Source organism: Thamnophis elegans, chromosome 2, assembly GCF_009769535.1.
Source record: "Thamnophis elegans isolate rThaEle1 chromosome 2, rThaEle1.pri, whole genome shotgun sequence".
In the NCBI taxonomy this organism is placed as follows: domain Eukaryota; kingdom Metazoa; phylum Chordata; class Lepidosauria; order Squamata; family Colubridae; genus Thamnophis; species Thamnophis elegans.
In genome coordinates, this window is record NC_045542.1 from 78,274,306 (window position 1) to 78,298,557 (window position 24,252).

The 24,252-nt window shown below is 37.0% G+C and overlaps 1 protein-coding gene across 1 annotated transcript in view; it reads left to right on the forward strand.

The window, feature by feature from the left end:
• Positions 1-23,745, forward strand: part of NSG2 (neuronal vesicle trafficking associated 2) — a 53,973-nt gene extending 30,228 nt beyond the window's left edge. The window contains exons 4-5 of the mRNA XM_032212077.1: positions 21,431-21,541; positions 23,212-23,745. Of these exons, the coding sequence (XP_032067968.1) occupies positions 21,431-21,541; positions 23,212-23,403 (303 nt within the window). The 3' untranslated portion in view covers positions 23,404-23,745. The remainder of the gene's footprint in view (positions 1-21,430; positions 21,542-23,211) is intronic.
• Positions 23,746-24,252: the final 507 nt, after the last annotated feature.

The window sequence follows — 24,252 nt, forward strand, 5'->3', positions numbered from 1 at the left end:
AAGAGACATATTCTTTATATGTCAGTCAAGAGATTTTACTGGGTGGGCTAATTAGACATTGCAAAAACTGAGATACATGGACTTACCATATTGTACATTGAGTATACCTACCTGACAAGAATTTGTAGACTCCTTTTGAGGACCTTAATAACAGTTCTGTTCCACATCACATGACTTGAAGGGAGAAGGGAGGAAGTTTGGAATAAAGGATCAGCACTTTCTCAACTTTGATGCCCAACTACAATTTACAGGTAGATTTTTGATGACACCAACCCCCTCCTCCCCAGCTCTGGGTGGACAAGCTATTTTTGAATTCAGTCTTTATTTTTTTCCCCTAGAGCCAAACACGATCCAGTCCTCATCAGTTTTCAAAGAATTATCCATACAAATAGAGAGAGACATTCAGAATCCTGACCGCATTCATATTATTGATTTCCAACTCTTTCTCAGGTTGAATGAAAAGATAATTATATACAGAAGATAGTATGCCTGATGTATCGTTCACTATCCATTAAGGATGGGCCACAGATTACCATAGCCATATTAATTCCATAGATTAATTCATGTGAGCAAAAGTTACTTAATGGGTGGCTTCAGTTTTCAGTCAGTGCTAAAAAAGAAAATCAATAAATGGCTGCCCATCTTCTGTAGCTTTAGAAGCTCAGTGTTTTTCCTTGATGGTAATGTGTGACTTGCCCGTCTGTTTCATCTGTTTAGCTCATTTGCTAGATCTGACTAAAAATCAATTATTTTTATTTAGAGGTTTTGGGGAGAGGTATAATTCTATAATGGAAGGGGGGATTAAGATGCATGCTAGACATCAAGGATGTGCTTCTTTCTGTTTCCCTTTAGTTTTGTCAGTATGTGATTAGTAGCCTATTAGTAGCCTATGTATTTGGTGCAAGATTGATAACATATGTTTCAATGAGTTTCTAGCAGAGTGAATTGAGTGTACCCCAGTGATGGTTTGTGTCTTTAAACACTCAACTTGCATTGAGTCGAGCAAACTACATCTAAATATGGCCCCAAAAAACATTACAGTAAACACTGAATTCCAATGGGCAACTATAATAAGACCATCCCACCTTCTTTCTATTTGCTATTCAGCAATGTCTTTTACTACATCTTCCTGTCTTCTCAATTTATTGTTTATTTTATATTGTTTATTGTTTTCTTATTGTATATGTTGAAAATGTTTTTTTCACCATTCAAATGTTTTGTGATGGAGTGTTCAAAAACACCACAGGAGTTACAAATGATACTTTGCATGCAAAAGCAACCATATTGATGTTGTAACATAATATGCAGTATTTGATATTCCAGTTGGTTTTACAACTTCTTGCAATTCTTCAGCAATATTATCTATCCGAGGACAATCTTTGTTCAATTTCAGATGATGGAGGAGCACAGTGAAGTTATAGGTATCAGGATGCCTCAGTGAGTTTCCATCTCTTTATTTGGTAAATCTTTTCCAAAAAATGCATCAATATCCTGACCTGGGTGAGTTTGCAGGCGATATGGAAAGTGACTTGATGTATTTCCTTACAAAATGATCTGTGGCTTCCTCAAGGTTTTCTTATTCTAAAAGCATTGGAAAACAGTTGTAAGGAACCAGCTGGAACTGCTGGTTGGATTGGTCAAAACCCAATAGAGTGGGAATGTTTGGCCTTAGGGGTGAGTCTCTTCAATCAGAGTTGCATGGTTGCATATACAAGATGGAAATTGCATGTACAAGACAGGAAATATGTGTTAGGCTGAAGCTATAATAGCTGTTATGAGAAGGGAGAAAAGAATTAATAACGCATAGCTATTTTCAATGTTTCTTGTCTCTTGTAGACTCCAATTCTACCCTCATCCTTGTGAGTAACACTAATTAGAACATTTTGTTTTCAGGAAAGTCACTTCACCTTTGTAGGAAATATCAGAACTCCTTGTACTTAAAAGTAGCTCTAAATGTATCATTCATTCTGAGCCAATTGAATAAACGAACCTGTTAATCACATCACATTTTGATCATGGACAAGATAGCGTTTCTTTAGAAGAGAAGCTTTTATAGTAGAGCTGTCATCCACCTTGGCAAGCACATGGGTGGGTGGGTGAAGTAGGAAGATTCAAGATGTTGGCTGTGATGAAAGTTTTCCCCCCTTTTTTTGCACACATCGCAATCACTAGCTTAACTTGTTTGCCCCCACACCTGTGTTACAAGAATAGGGTTAAAGTCGGTAGGAGAGGCAGAGAAACTGAAGCCATGCTCACAAGGCCTCTGTGTCTCTGTAGAAATCTTAGGTAGAATATGCTTATAGCCTTACCCATAAATGTATTGTGTCAGCACACACTCCATTGTGCTTTTGTTTATTTTAGATGCAGATACCTCCATAGGGGTCTGGGATAATTTCCCAAAGGAGTTGTGGTCCCTGCACAACTGCTCTTATTTTTTTCTTACTGAAAACTTCCGTTATTTCAGGAGCTTGTCATTTCTGAAATATGATATTACATTTCTGTGCTGCTCGGTTCAGTTATGCAGCATTCTGGCAGCTTGACCAATTATTCTTCAACTTCATGACTCATCCTGTACATACATTATGACAAATGTCTTCGCCCACTCTGTGTAGGTGGAATACAGGAAAATAATGTTAAAGCAACATTAAGACCCAGCCACCAATGTCCCAAAGTAATTTCACTTCTGTTCTGCTCTCAGAAAAGACCTGTCAGAATTTCTGTATATGGAAGTTTTATTCTTTTGCTGTAGAAATGGACTGAAACAGAAGCCCATAGAAGGTTTTTAATTTCCCTACAATGTCCTAAATTCTCTGTCAGGAATCTAGAAATCATGATGAACAAAGTGGCTGAATATGTAAAGCAAGCATCCTTTGGGTTTCCCCATTACTGAATGAAGATGGGAAGAGAGGTAGGCTTTGATGATCCCTATCCACCCCCCCCCCCTCCCGAGCTTCTGACAAGGAGCCTGTGAGTTCTCTTGGTGAAAGAGGAGCTGAATTTGCCTCAAGTGACAAATCATTCTTGTCCCACAGATGACACTTTTGACTGGATCAAAGCATCTTTGGCCATCAAAATAATACCAATCAGAACCAACCCCCAATGGTCTTGTTTGTGGATGTTGCCATTCATTTTTTAATATTAAGTTATCTGTTGAGCTTTTCTTTATGTATATTGATATTCAAAAAAGTACAAAATATGATAATATATGTGGATTGATTTACCTCATTACTGCCTCTCTGCCTAAAAGGAAGTAGAACTGTCCACTCATCAGTCTAAACTTAGGTACAATTCATGATAATTGTTTTAAAGATTAAAATTTCAAACTGAATGTTATTTCTATTTCCTTCTTTGCTGAGACAAATTTGGTCACTAAGGAATCCTGAGTTTTGACAAATATTAGAGACATGATTTTTAGCTTAATGAACATTCCAAAGAGTTGAATGTTCTTTTTTAAACTTCTCACATGTTGCTATTTTTACTTTTCAGTTTATAGTCTGTATTAAGTAAAATACTATCTTCTCATTGATGAAATCTTTTCTGTTGATCTTCTATTTACCACATATGTTCCACAGGCATTAGAAAAGGTAAACATAAATGTATTGGACATTAACAAACTAAATGAGCACCTATCATTTAACCATATTTAATCAATTTTGAGAATTTTATAATATACGTTAACTTATTTTTATTGCAAATAAAGGAGAAAAGCATAGCAATTGGCACATAGCAATTGGCTCCATCCTGCTTTTTAATACTATATGAGGTCACTGGGAGAGAATACCTATTTGGATTTGGATGCCATATCATCAGTATGACATTGATACTCAATTGTTTATTGTCATCTTGAGTCACTCCAGAGACAGTGTTGAAGCTTTCGTGTCTGAAAGTAGTTCGGGTCTGGATGGGTCAATGTAGGCTAAAATCAAATCCAAGCAAAATAGATTTTGTGACAGCATTAGTCTTGACTCTCAAGGAGAAGGCACTTCCCCGATAGAGTAGATTCACAATTTGAGAACCGCTTGGACTTACCATGGCTATTGCTGAGTGGGCAGGTGGAGGCTATTCAGGAGGTCCTTTGCTCAGTAGTACCAGTTGTAACCTTACTGGGGTCTCACTACAATGGCTCATTCTATCAAAACCACTTGGTTAGGCTATTGCAAAATCACCTACATGGGGCTGTACTCAGAAGCTTCGGATGGTGCAAGACTGGATGTTTGCAGGAGTTGACCATTGCAGTAGTTGATCACACTTGATTTGTGGACCCTGCTTCAGCTTGCTATTAGCTTCCAAGTATGATTTACAGTGATGGTATTTACCTATAAGGCCCTTTACGCATTAGCACCTGGTTAGTTGGAAGACTGCCTCTCTTCATTAGAGTCACGCTGATCACATTGGTCATGCTGAAGGAAATGCTTGTCTCGTATTTTGGGAAGATTGGAGGAGTCAAATTGGAGGTACTGTTTTTGGTGGTGACATGACCACTCACTCATTGGAGATCTGTTTATCTGCTATATAGTCTAATTTCTGAAATTGGTGTTTTCTGGAGGCTTTCTGGGCATGCCACATGTGTTATGTGGATTCTCTTTGTCTTATTTTTTTCCATATAATATTCTTATATATTTTCTTGGCCACTGAGAGTCTTGGGAATACTGCAGTGTACACATCTGATAAATATTTTTTAATTTCCTCAGAAAGCTTTGAAATCTATCAAATGTCAATGTCAACAATTCAATTTCCCATCTTAGATTTGTTATGTTTCATATTCTTTTTATTCCTTCTACTGCCCTGAAGACTGCTGTAATGATCTTGTATCAAGTGGCTTCTTTCAATTATCTGTGATGGACATCCACTCATAAGATGAGACATTCATTGCTTTCCTCCCTTTCCAATAGCATTTTTCCATGTGTGGGCGAGTATATCTCTAAATCAGTTCAAGAGAGGCTTCCCTCAGTCTGGTAGAGCAACCTTGGAGGGCAGAAAGAGCAACATTCCACCAACAGTTTCTGTTCTACTGATAAACAATACTAACCTTTAGTTTTTCTATTCAGAAATAATGCCATGGGAATATGCAGTAAATAGTAAAGCTGTGCTGTATTTAGGGAGTGCAGAGGTGCTCGATCTATCTCCAGCTGCTTTGGACAAATGCATATTTTCCTGAGATTTCATGATATCAAGAAATATCTAGGTCTGGAAAACCTTGGTCAAGGCAGCTGAGTTTCTTAAGGACAGGATTTATTGTGATGTTCAAATGTTTATGTATTCCGGGAAAGCTGGAAACAAATTGAAGTCAATATAAATATGATTAGAGTGAAATTGAAAGGGTACTAAATGAACAAGGATACACATATAAAGCAGGAAAAGACATTCTGGTAACACTGCCTGGAAAAATGGAGCACAAATTCTTTGACTTATCAGGACCAGTGGTGGGTTTCAATTTATTTTACTACTGGTTCATTCACGCTTGCTCACGTGACACTTCTGTGCATGTGCAGAAGCTTCTGCACATGTGTGGAAGCATCTGGACGGGTTGGCAGAGCCTCCTGCTGCCACCACCACTACCATTTTGCCTGATCCCGGGCAAACCGGCAGAAACCCGGGACCCTCTTGCCCTAGATTTTATTTATGGCTGTTAGGAATGGATTTGGTAGGGGTCAGGGTTAGGGTTAGGGAGTTGTGTGAAAAAAAGAGTTGTGTATGTATGTATGCACGCACGCACGCACGCACACACACACACATATATATATAGGTCTCTAGTTGTTCGGGTTTTCTCCCGCGTAGAATTGGAGATGTCTTGGCGACGTTTCGACGAAGTCTCATTCGTCATCTTCAGGCGGCTTCAGACTACTTCAGGTTTGGTGTTTCCAGGAGTAGTGGAAACACCAAACTACTCCTGGAAACACCAAACCTGAAGTAGTCTGAAGCCGCCTGAAGATGACGAATGAGACTTCGTCGAAACGTCGCCAAGACATCTCCAATTCTACGTGGGAGAAAACCCGAACAACTAGAGACCTACATACTAACACCCGCGAAAACCTCAGAAAACATATATATTCGATTCCCAAACTTGGGTATGGCTAGCTGATGAGAGCTAAATAGCTTGAAATAGATCTATACTAGTCTCCCTTTATTTATTTATCAGCATAAATATAACAAATATAACAAAAAAAAAAAGGCAACAGTAAAAAATATTGGGTTTCTGTCTGGATGGACTCTTGTGACGAGCCTAATGACAGAGAGTGGAAGTGTGACCTTCCTCCCATACTTGGCATACCAGGGGTTGTGACTTTAAGTATATATATATATATATATATATATATATATATATATATATATGTATATGTATATGTATATGTATATGTATATGTATATGTATATGTATATGTATATGTATATGTATATGTATATGTATATGTATATGTATATGTATATGTATATGTATATGTATATGTATATGTATATGTATATGTATATGTATATGTATATGTATATATATATATATGCAGATATTTGGCCATACCGGGGGTTATATATATATATATATATATATATATATATATATATATATATATATATATATATATATATATATGGATTCCATGTCATCAAGTTGAATACCATCAGTGGATATAGACTTATATTTAAATTTACTAGATCCTCTTATAGAACCAGTATAAGAAAATGCTGTAAATTGGATGTGCGATGAACACAAGAGCAGTTGCAATGGCAGTAATGTCGTGGTCTTCCAAATCAATACAAATAATAGCATTAGTAATAAGTTTCTGAATGAGAGACAATAATGTATAATGCATGAATGCTAACAATAGTTTTGTTTCTTGATCTACAGTGGTCCATCAGCATTCTCAAAACAGAACTAAAATGCTAGACCATAGCAGTAAATACACTATTACTGCTTTTCATCTCAACAGTCATGAAAAGGTCACTGCATTTGAGGTAGAGAAATTATTTCTCTGTATTTATATTTAAACTCCTTTGCAGGGCGCTTGCAAGTGAAGCTCAATTTTGAGGGATATTACATTAAATGTCACAGCCAGTAGAACACTGAAATGTGAAAAAAAATGATCTGAGGCTACAGAACAGAATACAAAACTCAAACTCCAGAAAGTTAACCTTTGTTTGCCCTCAGCTGTTCAAACTACTTTTGTGACAGTGACGCAGAAATGCCTATTTAGATGCTTTTATAAATTGCCTTGTTTAAAATTACCTGTCATAACTAAATGAAGGTAGGCTATCAAAACAGAGGAAGTAATTTGGGCCATGGTGACTCAGGATGCCCCAAAGGTGCTTTTTTAAGAAGCAACTGGACTTTTTACTTTTTCTTTGAAGACATTTTGCTTCTCATCCAAGAAGCTCCTTCAGCTCTGACTGGATGGTGGGGAGCTTCTTCAGTCAGAGCTGAATAAGCTTCTTGGATGAAAAGTGAAGTGTCTTCAAAGAAAAAACAGAAAATTCAGTTGCCTTTTGAAAAAGCATCTTTGGGACGACTGTGGCAGGATGACTGAGAATCTCCATAGACAGTGACTTAGGATACATTACATTTAACATTTTACTCCTTTGTTGTACTTAAATTGTTTCATAGAAATGCAACTTCTTTTTTAAACGTTTCTGGATTTTAGGTGAAATCTATGTGCTGCTTTTAGTTACTTTGAACTTGTATTTCATTTGTATTTTGTATTTTTGAACTTGTATTTTATTTTATTTGTTAAATTTGTTAAATTGTCCAGATAACTTTTTGTTTACAAAAATTGGCATGCTAGTACAAAAATGAGGCACTGGGAAAATTCTCTGTCCATACATAATGTAAAAAAACAAACCTATATTTTTCAATATACATTACCTGCTACCCCCTCTAATGCTGGTTCCACCACAACCCCTTATTAATAGGAATAGTAAAGAGATTGTCATTTTGAAAGTTCCAATATGCATCTGAGAGGATTTATGGGAACAAAAATATTTCTGGATATCTTTGTCATAAATTCATTTCCTCAAAAAATTGACCATGCAAAATAGGTCATTAGAACTGGAAGCATTTGATGGATTTCACTTGAAATTGGAGGTGATTACCCATCTGCTTTAGTTGTATCCATAAATGTTCTTTCCCCATCAAAAAACATTATTAAATTTCAAAAAAAAATATAAAATACAAAAAGAAAAGTGTCAAAGAGAATGGAAAAGGGTAATGGAAAAAATGAACAAAAGCTATAGAAGAATGACAACTTCTGACTGTCTTTGATACAGATAAAACTCTCAAAATCAATTATCCTTTGAACTGGAATAAACCATAAACCATAACAGACAGTTCTTCTGTCACCATAAACAATCTAATAATCAAAATCCAAGGTTAAAATTTCTTTTCTTTCATCTTCAGACATTATCTATCTATCTATCTATCTATCTATCTATCTATCTATCTATCTATCTATCTATCTATCTATCTATCTATCTATCATCTATCTATCTATCTATCTCCAGAGGTGGTTTCAAGTAGAAAGGAAGCTAGATAAAGATTGCTTTAATCAAAACAATCAATTTCACTATCTCCGTCAACTCCATTAATTTCACCATCCACTATTCCATTTTTAAAAATATGTGACTCCTTCCATCTCTGTGCATATAGAAGCCTTGCTGCTGTTATCATATATAAAAACGAAGTTCCATGCTTTTTTTCAATCTGTTCATTAAACCTAAAAGAAAAGTCTCTGGCTTTAGTTGTACATTCAGTCCAGCAGAGATGGTAAACTGTGCCTTCAAATTGTTTACATTTCCAACATATGTATCAACATATTTTTGGCACACCCTTATTATACTGTACATCTTCAACAATTTATCAAGTGTTAAAGGCCAGTGGTACATCATCTTGTAATAATCCCTTCAAAGTTATAATTCAATGTAAATTTCAATTCTTTATTTATTCACACATTGGTCAAGTGTTATAATAAATTTCTTGCCTATTTGATAAAAAAAACCTTTTATACATTTGTCTTCCATATTCATTTTCAACAGTAATTTATACTTCTTAGCAGTTGCATGTTTGTCATTAATGTCATTAGTCATAAAACCAATTCTAAATCAGTTTTCTCATTGGTAAGAACAACATTCTTCTTAGTCAGTTTAAATATTTCTATTAACTGAGTGTAGGCAAACCATTGACACATGTGGTCTTCCCTTTCCAGTATCCACAAATGTTCTAACTCAGTGATGGCTAACCTTTTCTGGACTGAGTGCCCAAAGCATGCACGTGAATGCGCACATGTGTGGCCAAATCCCACAAATGCAATGCACATGTGGCCCTGTGCATGTGCCCCACCCCCATGCATGCCCCACCCCCATGCATGCCCCACCCCCATGCATGCCTCACCCCCACACATGCACATGTAAACCCTCTGCATGACCCACCCTCCTGCACATGCGCACATGCCCTGAACATGCCCTGCTCCTGCACGGCTGAGACCCAAAGACCAGTTGGCTGGCAGGAGGCACATACGCATGCACAGTGGAGCTGAACTGGGATGATGGCTCGCATGCCCATAGAGAGGGCACTGTGTGCCACTTCTGGCACGTGTGCCATTGGTTCGTCATCACGGTTCAAGCTTCTTTGATAATTTCCATGCTGAATTATATTTGGTATTTGCACTTAAAAATGTCCTTCAAGCTCTGGGGCTTTCCATTAATGAAAAATCCCATGTTAATCATTTGGTGAAGTGCCCTAGATGAAACATAATGCAATGTGATATCACCTATAAGAGCTGGCAGACAGGGGACAAGCTGTTATATAGGAGCTCTATTACTTGAATCAGTTGCTCAATTTACAGATTTGAAAGACAAGTCACTCCCAATTTTAGGGCGCACCCTAAAAAGTTGGCTTTTTAAGCAAGCTGGCCTGGCCTGAATAGAATAAAATAAATTATTAATTTTAAATTGTCTATTTTAATTTAATCCTAAATTTGATGTTAATTGTCAATTGAAGGTTATTGGATTCCTATTTAAGCTTTTTTAACTTTTGTCATATGTATTTTAATGATGTATGCTGCCCTGAGTCCTTTGGGAGAAGGGCGGCATATAAGTCCAATAAAACCAAACCAAACCAAACCAATTTTTCTCATCACAAATTTTCCTTTTTATAAGGGTCATTTTAGAAAGGCTGCTCTGAAAAGTACTCATCAACTGAGAACACCCACTGGAAGTTAAAGGATCATGTTCTTGCAATCTTTTTTCCTGGAAAAGCAACAGTTATGTTTCAGAAAATTAAGCATCCTATCTAATCCATTATTCATAGTTTATCATTATTTTTTATTTTCCCTTAAATATTACACTGTTTAGCATTCAACTGCTCATATCTTTCCAGTGTAAAGATCTTCTACAGTTATGCCATTGTTAGACCTACAGGACAGAACCAACCATGACTCGATAAATGGAATACATAGGGGTGGAAACAGTGATTATGGATTCTCACAATCATACAAAACCTGAGTTTTTAAAATCATTTTTGCCAGTTGAAATGGACTAGCTGCCTGAGAATTACAAGAACTGAAATCTAAAACACTGGATGGAAATCAAATTAGGGAAGAAAAAGCTGCATAATTACTTCCTTGTCATATTTATTACTGAAACTTTCAATCAGTTCAGTACGTTAGATGATGTCATGAACTTCATATTACAAAGTTCTGTTGGTAGAAAAGGATATTTGTAAGCTACCTTAAATGTTATTTTGACAATGAAGGACTGGGCTATAAATAAACATAACATTTACAAATAAACAAGGAGAAGGACACTGTCAAATCATATGTCTCAGTACCAGGATTTTATATTTAATATTCAGTGCATGACAAAAATCAATTATTCTACAGATATTGGCTTTTATAACCTTTTATACTACATTCTTAACTAATCAGTATTGCCATGTTTGATTTACTACAGTTATTCTTTGGGCTAACAGAATAAAACAATGTATCAATAAAGGAGAATATATGTAGCTCAGGGTTGATATGAGGGGTCCTTGATGCTCTCCGAGTTTGGTTGTTTTCTTGCTGATATTTCATTACCCAAACAAGGTAAACATCATCAATGCTAGATGATGGACTAGCACTGATGATGTTACCTAGTTTGGGAAACAAAACATCAGCACAAAAACAACCAAGCTCAGAAAGCACCAAGAACCTCTCAGAAAAACAATGTATTCATCAGATATTTCACTGGTACTGTAGGACAGAATAACAGTTGGAAGGAACCTTGGAGGTCTTCTAATGCAACCCCAAGCTCAAGCAGGAGACGCTATTATTATACCATTTCAGGCAAATGGTTGTCCAATCTCTTCTTAAAAATCTCCCATGTTGGAGCACTTATAATGTCTGGAAACAAGTTGTTCCACTAATTAATTGTTCTAACTGTATTGTTGGACTTTTGGTTCTGTGAATGCCCCATTCCAGAGTATTATGATGTTGGTGATTTATTCATTGATAGAAGAAAACTGAATGAATGAAATCTGTATGTGTGGAATAACCAATTATGAAAAACTAAGATTAGAAAAACAGATTAATCTGAAAACGAAATTCTTTCAGGGAATAAAAAGACAGTTGCTATTTATCCCCCCCTCCAAGCTTAATACACACACACACACACACACACACACACACACACACACACACTGTAATATGCAACCTTGTGGGTTTGCATTCTGGCTTAACTCTGGGGATTCATTGTGAAGCATGCAGTCCAAATGCCACGTCTTCCTTCACAAATGGCTTAGCAGACTGTGTTAGCTCAATTTTGTAGATTTGAATGAAGCAAGGTTTTTTTTTCTTTTTGTAGTTTTTCTAAAAAGTCTTAATACAGACATTCAATCATTTACCTGTAATTGTTAATGTGTCTTATAACTATAGGATTATACATGGTTATACATGGCTATACAATCTGAGGTTACCATAATCTGACTGATTATATTGTAAATAAAATTGCTCATATCTGCTCTGAATAGTGGGCTTGGCTGGACAGGATAAAATGGTGGATATAGCTTCTTTCATGGTTACTGGGATAATTATGAGCAAGTGGGCAAAAGGATTCTTTGTAGCATTATCTTCAGAACTTGTGGACTTAACCCCTGACCTTCCTGGCTAGTTAATTGTTTGGAGACAAATGTGTATTTAGGTAACCTCTAACCACCACCCCCTGTTGATGCTGGTAACTTTGAGAGAAGCAATGATCTATTCAACAAACTGCCTTGGATTAATTTATTTTGGGAAACCATCATCCTACATCCAATTTTTACTATGTGGGGACAGTGGTGGGATAAGAGTTGCAGATCCCTGGATGAAACAGATTGTCCAGATCCATTGAAACCGGGATTCAGACCTGAGCATAGGACTAAACCTAATTGGTGACTCTCATATGTGACTTGTGGCTAGACTTGGATGAAGAAAGCATGGACATCCATCCCTGTTTTATTAGAACTTTTGCCATTTTTATAGTCCTGCTTCATTGTTTATGTGGTTGGGATTTGGAGGCCTGATATTATAATGATTCCATTCCTTCTTGAGTGATGGAGTTGGCTGTCAAAATGCACAATGAGAATGATCGTTGTTGGTCATTCCCTCAAGGGATGCCAGTCCTTGATCTTCCTTGACCCCTCTCTGATTTAACACCAATTTGAAGCTTCTGGGAGAGGCAGTTCACTAGTTTAAGATGAGATATTATCAATATACAGATTATAACCAGTTCTACTGAGAATCACTAACCCTATCCCAAGGAGAGCAGGTCAATTTGGAGGTCCTCCTCAACATACAGGTCCTACAAGTAGAAGCCAAGGCAGGGGTAAAAGCAATAAACATCAAGCCTTTGTCATCTCCAGTATTGATTACTTTACATGGGGCTGTCTTACTTGGAGCTAAGGAAATGAGCCTTCTCTGTCACAGCCTCTCTCCACCAAAAACCTTAGTTGGAGCAAAGCATAGCAGTCAATAGGCTAAGTGGACAGTCTTGATACTACCGTACAACACCATTGCAATGGGACTTGCACTGGATATGTTTCCAAGTACAATTCAAAGTGCTAGTTATCACCTCTAAAATTTAGTAGTTCAAGACATGGGTATATTTGAGATTGCCTCTTCCATGGGTCAGAGAATGTCTACTGAAGATCTCCAACTATAAAGGGATGGGGCATGAAAAGGGGTATTTTCTGTGGGCACTGCCCTATTTTGGAACAGCTTGTTTTGGACACAAGGGCAGCATCTGCTCCCATGGTCTTATGGACGTTTGCAAAATTATGGTGGTTCTGCAAGCCTTTGGGATTTGAGTAACTACTGTATTTCTAAGACTAATTGTGATGTTTAACTGTAATTATTATGTTTGTTTCCATTATATAGTATTGTATATATACAAGCGGATTTGGATGTTCTTGCATAGTATTTAGAGTCAATTGACTGAACAGACTATAGATTAATTAAAACATTTCCCTATGGATCCTATTATGCTCACTCCACGTCCTCCAGGAGTGAGAAGAAACCGAAGAACGGAATATGTTAACATGAAACCTGTCACATCTAAGTTGTGCATGAGCCAAGCAAGTTTTCTGTAGAACATTTTTTTTTTTAAAAAGAAAGCTGCTACCATTTTGGTCCCATTAACCTTCTTCTATGTAAACCTCCCACACAAGTGTAAATCATTTATCACTTTAGTGCATCTGCTGAGAAAACAGCATTTTATAACTCACCCAGTGCTTATTAAGCCTACTGTAATTGTTATTCCCTCACTGGAAATTTAGGACTTGGCAATGGAATATGTCTCCTAACTGCAACCTGGCTCCACAAACACTTAAAGCATCAAATCCATTAGGATCCAAACAAGCTCCAGAAACGATATTATGTGATGGAGTTTGGCCAGTCTAATTGAGCCAGCTGCTTAATTTAATTATTTGACAAATTACTTGGAGACATGATGTACTTGTTTGTTCTGTCATCTCATTGCTCTCTCAGAATAGCAGGGCAGGCAGAATTAATGGCAGAGATATCATCTCAGAAGGCAGGCTTTGTGGTGACAAGATGTGTAAAGCAAACTGGGCAATGGTGACATTAGAGGTTCCCAAAAGCAAAAAAAATGTTGGAAAAGACATTGAATTTTTTTTTCAATGAAAAGCATTTTCTGAAGAATAAGAGTCTAATTTAATTTCATCCATGTTGTGCTTTTATTAAAGAAACATCAACAATTTGTTCCCACCTTTAAACTCTCCTAAATATTATGCACAATCTATTTTCAAACAATATTTTAATATTTTCTTGTCTAAGGATTATAAAACTTTCCAAATAGTGGCTGGATTTCTCCCTGGAACATGTAGAGCTGTTCTCTCCAGTTGCACTGAACTCTAATTCCATGTTCCATATATTGTGGCTGTTAGAGCAGGGATTGCCAACCTTGGCAACTTTAAGACTTGTGGACTTCAATTCCCAGAATTCCTCAGCCAGCCATGCTTGTTTTTAAGCATAGGAAAACCGGCCTATCCTGATGTAGGGAAAATATTACTTATAGTAGAATAGAGCCATCATTCTTTCACAGTAGGATTATGATAGGATGGGTGATAGTGAAAGAAGAACTGTAATACCATGGAAAGGATGAATATTTTTATTCATTTGTTTATTAGGCTTACAGGCAGCCCATCTCATTTAGATGCAACATAAAGATCCTTCATATTATAGAGACCTAAAGGATGTATCTTGCTTGTCTCTTCTGCCAAACCAGCAGCTGTATGTGAAATTTCAACCAAATACATAATCCTCCAATTTGTCCAAATGGGAAATTCATTAAATGTATGCATTTATTACTTGGCTTCAAATAGAGCCAAAGTGTTTGTCTAATATGGTCAAGCTTTCCTATTGCCTTTATCTTCTATTTTTAAACTTTATCTTTGTGAGAGGCACTCTTAATAGATGACTCATCTATATAAAGCATGGATATTCAATTATTCTTGCAAGCATTAAAAATGTTTCCTGAGTGTTCTAAAACTAGTGGAGATGTTAAGAAACACTGTGAAGTATATGTCTAAAGCTTCTTATTTTAATGAAAATTGCTGTGGACAAACATCTGTAGAGTCATGAATGGAAAAGAGGAGGAATGAGATTGGAAGATGTAGTTCCTCTTGGAGAACCACGTTTCCAAAGCATCTTGATGCCATTCCCCTTCCTTCCCTCTTTAGGTTGCATCTGCATGCATATAACAAATAATACTGACTATATGGGTTGATTTGGAATCAGTTCTGAACTAAAATAAGGTTATTTGAACTGCCCAGGTAAGATAAATTTATTTGTTCATTAGTCAGGATCATTCAATGAGTACATCAGGTCATGGAGTTATGATAACAGTAAGTTAAAAGGAATTAAATAGGTGGCTTCCACTTTCAGTTACACATTTCTTTATCATGCAGTTGAGTCTAAGAGGAAAAAAGAATAGAACATGAAGTTCCATTAACACAAAATATCTGGTTTTGAGAAGAATTGGAAATGATGCTTTCACATGAAGGCACTAGAATTCAAGTGTCATGAGATATGATAAAAATAAGAGGAGCATTAGGAAAAATGAAAGTGCTGAGATATACATTATTATAAAAAAAAAACAAATTATCCTCCTACTGTGGATTAAGGAACTTTTATGGAAGGTTCCTTCTGGACAACTATTCAGATAGTTCATTTTCCTGATTATGTGTTATTTCAATAATAATCAAGTTCTGCATTTTCAAGAGAATTTGGAAAATGGTAACTTATGCTTATTATTATCATTTTCCCCTTCAGTCTCTAAAGGGCTTGATTTCTTCACTATACTGGATTTTTGTCAACTTTACTATTCTTTAAAATAATCCATTAAATTACATAATTTATAATAATAGTTGTAAACCTGAAACATAGCTTTAAAATTGGAGGCTTTGATGGCCACAATCTGTTTCTCATAATGAGATATTTCAAGCTAGTTCAAATGTTAATTATGGGTAACTGTGTATAGATATGAATAAGTATTTATTTTGCTGGCTTTGAATTTTGTATTGGCTGAGAGAGTAAAAGTGATTGTAACCCGTTGATGGAAGACCAAGGCAAAATGAACTGAAAAGCAGGCTAGAAGTTAATACCTAGCGCATCAGGGGAAGGAAGAGCTTGACTGGAGAATGCCACTAAATACACAAGTTCCTAGGATAGTTTTAACTTCTGTACTGCTGGTTCTTCTTTCCATCTGATCAATTTATTGTTTATTTTTTATATAATATTTTAGTATGTGCTTTAGCTTACCATTATGGTTGCTTGAATTGTACTGTCAACCACTTTGGATTTTTTTAAACAAGAAGAGGCATATAAATGTTACTACAAAACAAATGGAAGTTTGTTTCAATTTTGTAGGTCATGTAGAAGTATCTAAAAGAGATAGCAGTAGGGTTAGGTGATAGAATGATAGTATGACAAACCTCCTGAATATCACAAGATGCAGAACCAATCTAGCGACTAGTGGTCTGAAAGGACACTTTGCTTCTACAGAATGTTAATGAAATACCCCCTTGAAGCCTTGCTAAAAGCAAAACAATGGTCCCCTATATATATTTTTTCCATTGTGTGAACCAGCAGCATTGCTTAACAACTTTTACAGACAAGAAGCATCTGATTGAGGCAGATCAGCACTGTTTCAGCACTTTGTTAGGACAGAACTGTTTGTCAAGGTATAAATATCTTTCTCAACTCAAAGGTGCTTTTTCAAATGGTCCGAACAGCTCTTGGATGAAATGTGACATGTCTTCAAAGAAAACACAGAAAGTCCAGTTGCCTTTTGAAAAAACACCTTTGAGACAACCATGACCTGGATGACTGAGAATTTCCATAGATATTTTTGTGAACTTTCTTGATGATTTTTGCACCATTGAGACAAGGAAACTTAACCCCGGGATTACTTGAAGCAGATTGCAGTCAGTTTGTCTTAGTTTACAAAGCAAAAATATTGGAGGCTCTTTAAGAAAGAAGAACAGTGATGCTTTGGCCTTAAGATAGATTGGCTGCCCTTGGACAGAAATATATCTAGGCAGCTTTCCAGTTTTTTAAAGGTCATAATATCATATTTTCAGCTCTGAAAGTCAAGTAATATTCTGTTTCCAGTCATACTGTCTTTCTAGGTTCAACACTAGAATAGAACAACAGAGTTGGAAGGGACCTTGGATATCTTCTAGTCTAACCCCCTGCTTAGGCAGGAACCCTACACCACTTCAGATAAATGATTATCCAACATCTTCTTAAAAACTTCCAGTGTTGGAGAATTCAAAACATCTGGAGGAAGTTATTCCACTGATTAATTGTTCTAACTACCAGGAAATTTCTCCTTAGTTCTAAGTTGCTTCTGTCCTTGATTAGTTTTCACCCATTGCTTCTGGTTCTCCCCTCAGGTGCTTCGGAGAATAGCTTGACTCCCTCTTCTTTGTGGGAGCTCCTGAGATATTGGAACACTGCTATCATGTTTTATTGAGGTTTTACTGAGTACTTGATATATTATAGCAAACAAACTTTTTGTTGTTCCTAATAAAAATGGTTATTGGTTTTGTCACAACAGATATTTGCAAGTTGTCTTTCTTTTTGTTGTGGCCAAAACCTGGCTCATCTAAAGCAATCAAATCACTTTGAAGATGTGACATAATTTTACTTCCATGCAAATCCATAAATAATATATTCTGGACTCCCAGCAAAGCTTGACACTTTGCTGAAGAGCCATGAGCCAAGGCAAAATCACAGTTTAGCTACCTTTGGTCCATTACAAGGGCAAGAAAAAGAAAAAGAAAAGGGTAGACATAGTGGCAATTACAGCAGATGTTAGAATGTTTTAGATAAACACATCTGTGTGACCTTCTTATCACTTATCCCTTCCTATTCAGTCAGCATGTTAGTCCTACTATCTTAGAAATATAGTCAGTGAATAAAAACAATTTGGTTTACTGGGCCACATGCTCCTCACTGATTTACCTTGACAAGGACACTATAAAGAAGGGCTGTCAAATTCCCGGCCTATGGGCCAGATGTGTCATGAACTGGCCACACCCATGCCTGGTTTAGCAAAGGGGAAAAAGTCTTGATGTCTCTTGACACTGCTGTGATGATGTGACTTTGGCAACCCTGCTCCACCAGTTGCCCCGGTTATAATTCATTTTTTAAAAATGAAAAAGAGGGAGCAGAATGAAATGAGCATCACTGTTTATGGCTTCAGGTACTGAGGCTAGATCTATATTTTGCTTCCTGCCTTCATCTCCTATTCTCTGGGTGTTAGTTCAGCAAGTGGGCTAAGGCAGCATCAATATACTCAAAATCAGCCAGCATTTATACTTAGAGTGCATCACAGCCAATAACATCTCTGTTATTTTCATCCAGAAAGTCATGTTTTCACCTTGAGCTGTTTCCAGATCAATCTCAGTGGGAAACTATGTTATTTTGACCCTTGGCTTCATAGGTGTTATTGTGTTCTTATTGCCAGATGGGCACATACTTGGTGATATTTAGCACTGCATATTTTATGTTTTTCTGCCTAGAGACATTAGATTCCAGTCCAAATTAGCTTGTTTGCATTGTATATGCTAGAAATTCATAGTTTCAGATGTTAATATTTATTGTTATTATTGTGATTGGTCATGTAGTCAGCCAGATGTTCAGACTGAATCTTTGTTTTCTTTTGCCATAGTCATTAATTTGCAGCTCTTTGTATTTTGTGATTTTTTCCAGTTCTTTCTCTTCTATTCTGCTATCCTCAAGTAGTGCACTACCCAGACACATTTTCTTTCTTATCAACAATTGTTAAGTCTGGGATGTTGTGGCAGGTGCTTGTCTATTTGAATTCTAAAGTCCCAGAATGCTTTGGCTTCTTCATTTTCTATTACTTTATCTATTTTGTGGTACCACCAGTTCTTGCTTGCAGGCAAGTGATTTTTCTTGCAGATATCTCAATGCACCATTGTTGCTACTTTGCTATGCTGTTGTTTCTAATGAGTCTGTGTCATTTTTTGCAGCAGCTAATTAGGTGATCCACTGTTTCTTCAGCTTCTTTTGTTGTCTGTGCTGTCTTCTCAATTTTGGCTTATATGCATTTCTTCAATAATTGATTTTGTTCAGAATTAGCTCCTCTATCTCTCTATTTCAACTTTCCATGGTCAAGTCTTCTTGTTTTTTGTCTTACCTACTAGTTTTGTATGATGTGCCGGCCATGTAATACTTAGTTTTCCCATATCTCTTTTCTGTTGATCTTTCTTGTAGGCTAGGTTTTTTTTTTTTGATATTCAATTAGTATCTCTTCACAACAATGTGAACTCACAGCTTTAAGTTCTTTAGCTGGTGTTAGCCTTCATGTGCACTCTTCTTCCCCAAGAACCCAGAATGTCGTAATGTACCAGTATAGTATATATGCACTCCAAGTTGCTTTTTTTCCAGTTGACAGATGGAAATGTCAATGCACAGATTTTATAAGTGCTGTACAATATTTTTTGGTCTGGCACCCAATGTCCTGATAATTCCTGGGACTGCCATGGCTGGTTTGTGTCATAATCTTTCAGTTTTTCAGATCTTGATACTTTGTCATCCTCTCTGATTTTTTGTCTTCTATTCTATTATCTCCAATTCTTTGTCTTCTATTCTACTATCTCTCTACTATCTACTATGACATATCCATTATCCACATTTTCTTCTTTTCAACCACAGTTATATCTGATGTGTTGTGAGTCAAGATATTCATCAGTCTATAGTCAGAATTCCACAAAATTTAACCTGCTCATTTTCAACTACTTTTTCAACTACAAGTTCCTACTAATTCACATGATACTTTAACAGATTTGCAGTGAATCATTTTGGTGACTGTGTTTTGTCATTGTTTATAATCCGTTTGCATGACCATTCTCACCTTCATCATATTAGTTCAAATATCTTGCTCTTGTGCAACAAAAATCAAATCTTTACTTTCTTTTTTTAATGTTCCAGTCGTAAACCATTGCCAGGTTTTACCCTTATCCACCTTCCACATGATCATTTGTAAAAATTGACCATGCAATCCTTTTCCTTGCCAACTTTTTATTCATGTTTTTATTATATTTTTTTCAATGTTCACTTTTTGCTTTAATACATTCTCATTTTTAACTTGAATCAATGCTTGTTCTTGACTGTCTTTTACATAAAAAAATGAATGCACATGTTTCTTCTTCAACAGTTTGTCTGTCTTGAAGAAACCTCTGCCTGTGGGGCAGGTATAATCCATCAATTTCTCTACAGAGATGTAATGCATAGTGAATGGTGGTCAGTTTTCTTGTTTGAACTAAACTGTCTAATTCAGCTTGTGTCTGGTTAATAATTCTAGCATTGTATCATATCATAAGTATGAAGCAGGTATTGATAGCATTGCTAACTTTTTGCTTGGTAATATTCCCTCTCTTTGAATGTCTTGTTTATTAATCACACTTTTAACTTATCTATGCATGATGTTATTCAACTGTATAATGCCCAGATATGTGTAGGCTTCATCCTGATGGTTCTTGATAGTTTGGCCATTCGGCACTTCAATAACATTACTGTTTGTGATTTTATCCTGATTTATTGCTACAGAGTCACATTTCCCTAGGCAAAATTCCATTGCTATATCTGTGCTAGAAATTTGTATAGTGTTTGTTAATGATTAGACTTCAATTTCTGATTTTCTATAAAGCTTTAGATCCTGCATGTCAAACTTGCCACATCACGTTGCTGTCATGTGACATTTCATGATGCTTTTCCATTCATGGAACTGGAGTGGGCGTGGCCTGTGTGTGACACACCCAGCCCGTGGGTTGCCATTTGGACATCCCTGCTTTAGATGTTGATGATGATGGCTTAGTTTTATCACAATTATCTCTCTATCTCTTATCTCTATTTCATCTATAATATATCTATTATCTATGTTACATGTTTGTATGTAGGTATGTAACTCAAGGCAGCAGAGATACCTAACATTCTTGCTTTCTATTTTCTATGCAACATCATCCCTGTTAGATGAGTTGGTGGGGTTTGAGAGAATTATTGGCTTAAAGTCATCCAGTAGCTTTATCCCTAAGGCAAACAGTCTCCTGATTTCAAGGCCAGCACCTTAACCACCACATCAAACTAATATCTGTAATATCTCTTCATGAATACTTGCTGCAATCTGTTCTAGTTTAGCTTTCTGTCTTCAATATGGTTTATCCAAAGTTATTAATTTGCTTTCTAAGAGTTAATATACCCTGTAAGAAAATATACCAGTATTCATTTTAATATCTGTGATGATGGGAGTTAAGTGCTGCATGTTGTGCTAAAAAACAACCACAGTCACAAATCTGTTAAACTGACTATAAATACACATGATTTCCCAGGGAGCTAACATTCATGACAAGAGATTAATTTAATTGTTAATTGTTTTGCAGGTCACTATTCTCATAAGCCTGGCTCTTGCATTCCTTGCCTGCATAGTCTTTCTTGTGGTATACAAAGCGTTTACCTATGACCACAGTTGCCCAGATGGATTTGTTTATAAGGTAAGAAGTCTGGCATGAATGAAGTGTCTCAGCTAATGATAGAATCTAGTTCGCTGCATGGCTACAATTTAATCCTGCCTTTCTCTGTCAGGACCAGAGATATAATTTGTCAACAACATGCTGAAAAGTGGTTAGTGCTTTAGGAAATAAAGGTCTGCAATAACCTCCAACAGCCTCAATTATTCTGATTCTGACAGGTATAAATCTTCAAGCAGACTACAGCCAGCCATCCCCCCATCTATTTTGAACAGGCTGACAAAAACTAGGTTTTTGACTCAGCTTAGTCTCAGCATCCGATTAAAAATGTAAGAGACATACAGTTATGCTGTATGCATTTTGAAAGTTTTGGGACATCTTTATTGATCCTCAGTTTATTGTCATAGAATAAAAGGAGAAATAGGGGTAGGAGTAAAACTGAAGAAAAAATTACCTATTGGCAAGCATGATTCACTGTCTTGTTGAATTTCATGTCTATGTCTTTATATCTAAGGACAACGGTCTGTTCATTAGCCTATACCTTACAAAGAGTTGGATTGAGAACATATGTAGTCACTCATGTCCTCGTCATCTCAAGACTGGATTACTGTAACGCGCTCTACATGGGGCTGCCCCTGAAGAGTGTTCGAAGACTACAGTTGGTCCAGAACGCAACCGCTCGAGCGATATGGGATGTATCTAGATACACCCATATTACACCTATCCTCCGCGAGCTGCACTGGCTTCCTATTGGTCTCCGGACGCGCTTCAAGGTGCTAGTCGTTACTTTTAAAGCCCTTCATGGTTTAGGACCTGGCTACCTGAGACACCGCCTCCTGCCATTTACCTCCCAACGACCAACAAGATCACACAAGTTGGGCCTCCTCCGGGTGCTGTCAGCCGGACAATGCGGCTGGCGACTCCCCGGGGGTGGGCCTTCTCTGTTGCTGTGCCGGCCCTATGGAACGATCTACCTGCAGAGATCTGGACCCTTACCACTCTCCCGGCCTTCCGTAAAGCCGTCAAGACCTGGCTGTTCCGGCAGGCCTGGGGTTGTTGATTGATATCCAGCCCCGTTTAGATGGAATGGGTGACATGAATTTTAATATTATATTTTTATTTTTTATCTCTATTTTTAAAAAATTAAATGTTTCTTGTCTGTTGTGAGCCACCCAGAATCCCTATGGGAATGGGCGGCATACAAATTCTAATAAACTTGAAACTTGAAAAAAACTTGAAACTTGTACTTGTAGTTCTGATGAGATTTACAGGACTATCCTAAGAACAAATTGCATCCAGGAAAGAAATGTTTCTTTTGAGTCAAAGTCAACTGCTGATCCTTCTTGCTCCATGGACAGATCCATGCAGTTATTTTGGCAACAATGCAGTATGGTGCCCGCATTGCCCTTTTTTTCTTCCTATTTTCCTATTTCTTATAGTCTGAACTACAGCCCTGGGCTTTCACCAATTCAAGTAATAGCCAGACCCAACTCTAAGTTTAGCTTTTTGAGATCAGCCAATAGTCAGCTGCCATGGAGTTGGGTTCGGCAGCTAGAATTGCACTCAAAATATGTAAACTTTTGCAAGGGGTTCAGGGTGAGCTAAGTTGATGTCAAGTAGATAACTAAACAAAAAAGTGTTTTTGCTTAATTGGTATTCATGGTACCTGTTTTTTATCCCCTTTTGATCTCCAGCATAAGAGGTGCATTCCCGCTTCTCTCGATGCTTACTACTCAGCTCAGGATTCCAACTCCCGGGGCAGATTCTACACTGTCATCAGCCACTACAGCATGGCTAAGCAAACCAGCTCGCGGTCTGTATCTCCATGGCTTTCTTCAGGATCGGTAAATCATGAAAATAAGGCCACTAAGACAGAAGGCCATTAAAGCCATGTGATGGCCTGGGGATGGAGGGAGTGGGAAAACCACATCATGTCTCTAAATCATTGCCCTAGTTCACAGAGGGCGCCTTGCTAATCAGTGTGATGAGAATACACTAACTCCAAGTGCAGGTGTCATCTTAATGGATAGTTTTCTCTCTTTCATTCATTCTCACCCTCCCCTTTAGTGCATTGTTCTCGTTAATTTGTAACTAAGTCAGGATCTTGTACAAAGGCATGTTAGGTGTTGACTATATCTCACAATGTACAAATATTTTTAAAACCATTGCTAAGTATTTGTTAAGAAAATAAAAATGAAACAAAAAAAGTAAACCCAGAAAACATTGACAAGAAGATAAAAGAAATAGTAAACATAATTTATTAGGCCTTTCTTGGCTGAGAAAACAGCCTTGAAACTTGGCAAACAAGGTGGGGGATTGTTTATCACAATGTAACATGAAAGGAAAGTTCAGATCGATGGAGGAACTATAGTGCACAACCATCATATACAAATAAAATACACAATTGTCTGGGCAAAAATCCATCTCAAAGGGTTTTCAAGGGATGGTGGTGTTATATGGATGCTTTTAAAGCAATTTAGCACCACTTGTGCTCCAATGTGCATTATTCTGTCCTTAACATTAAGATGAATGAGAAAGCCCATACATACAAGGAGATTACTGTCTCTTTACCAAAAGCCTCACACATGCATTAAACTATTGGATTGTGGCTACTAATCTTTGGTTGTTTCTCAAGAGGGAAATATTAGCCGTGAGAGTGAGTGCAAGCAGGTTCCTATGTGTCTCCTGATTGTCAACCCAATTTTGAATGTAACAATTCTACCCTCCCACAATCT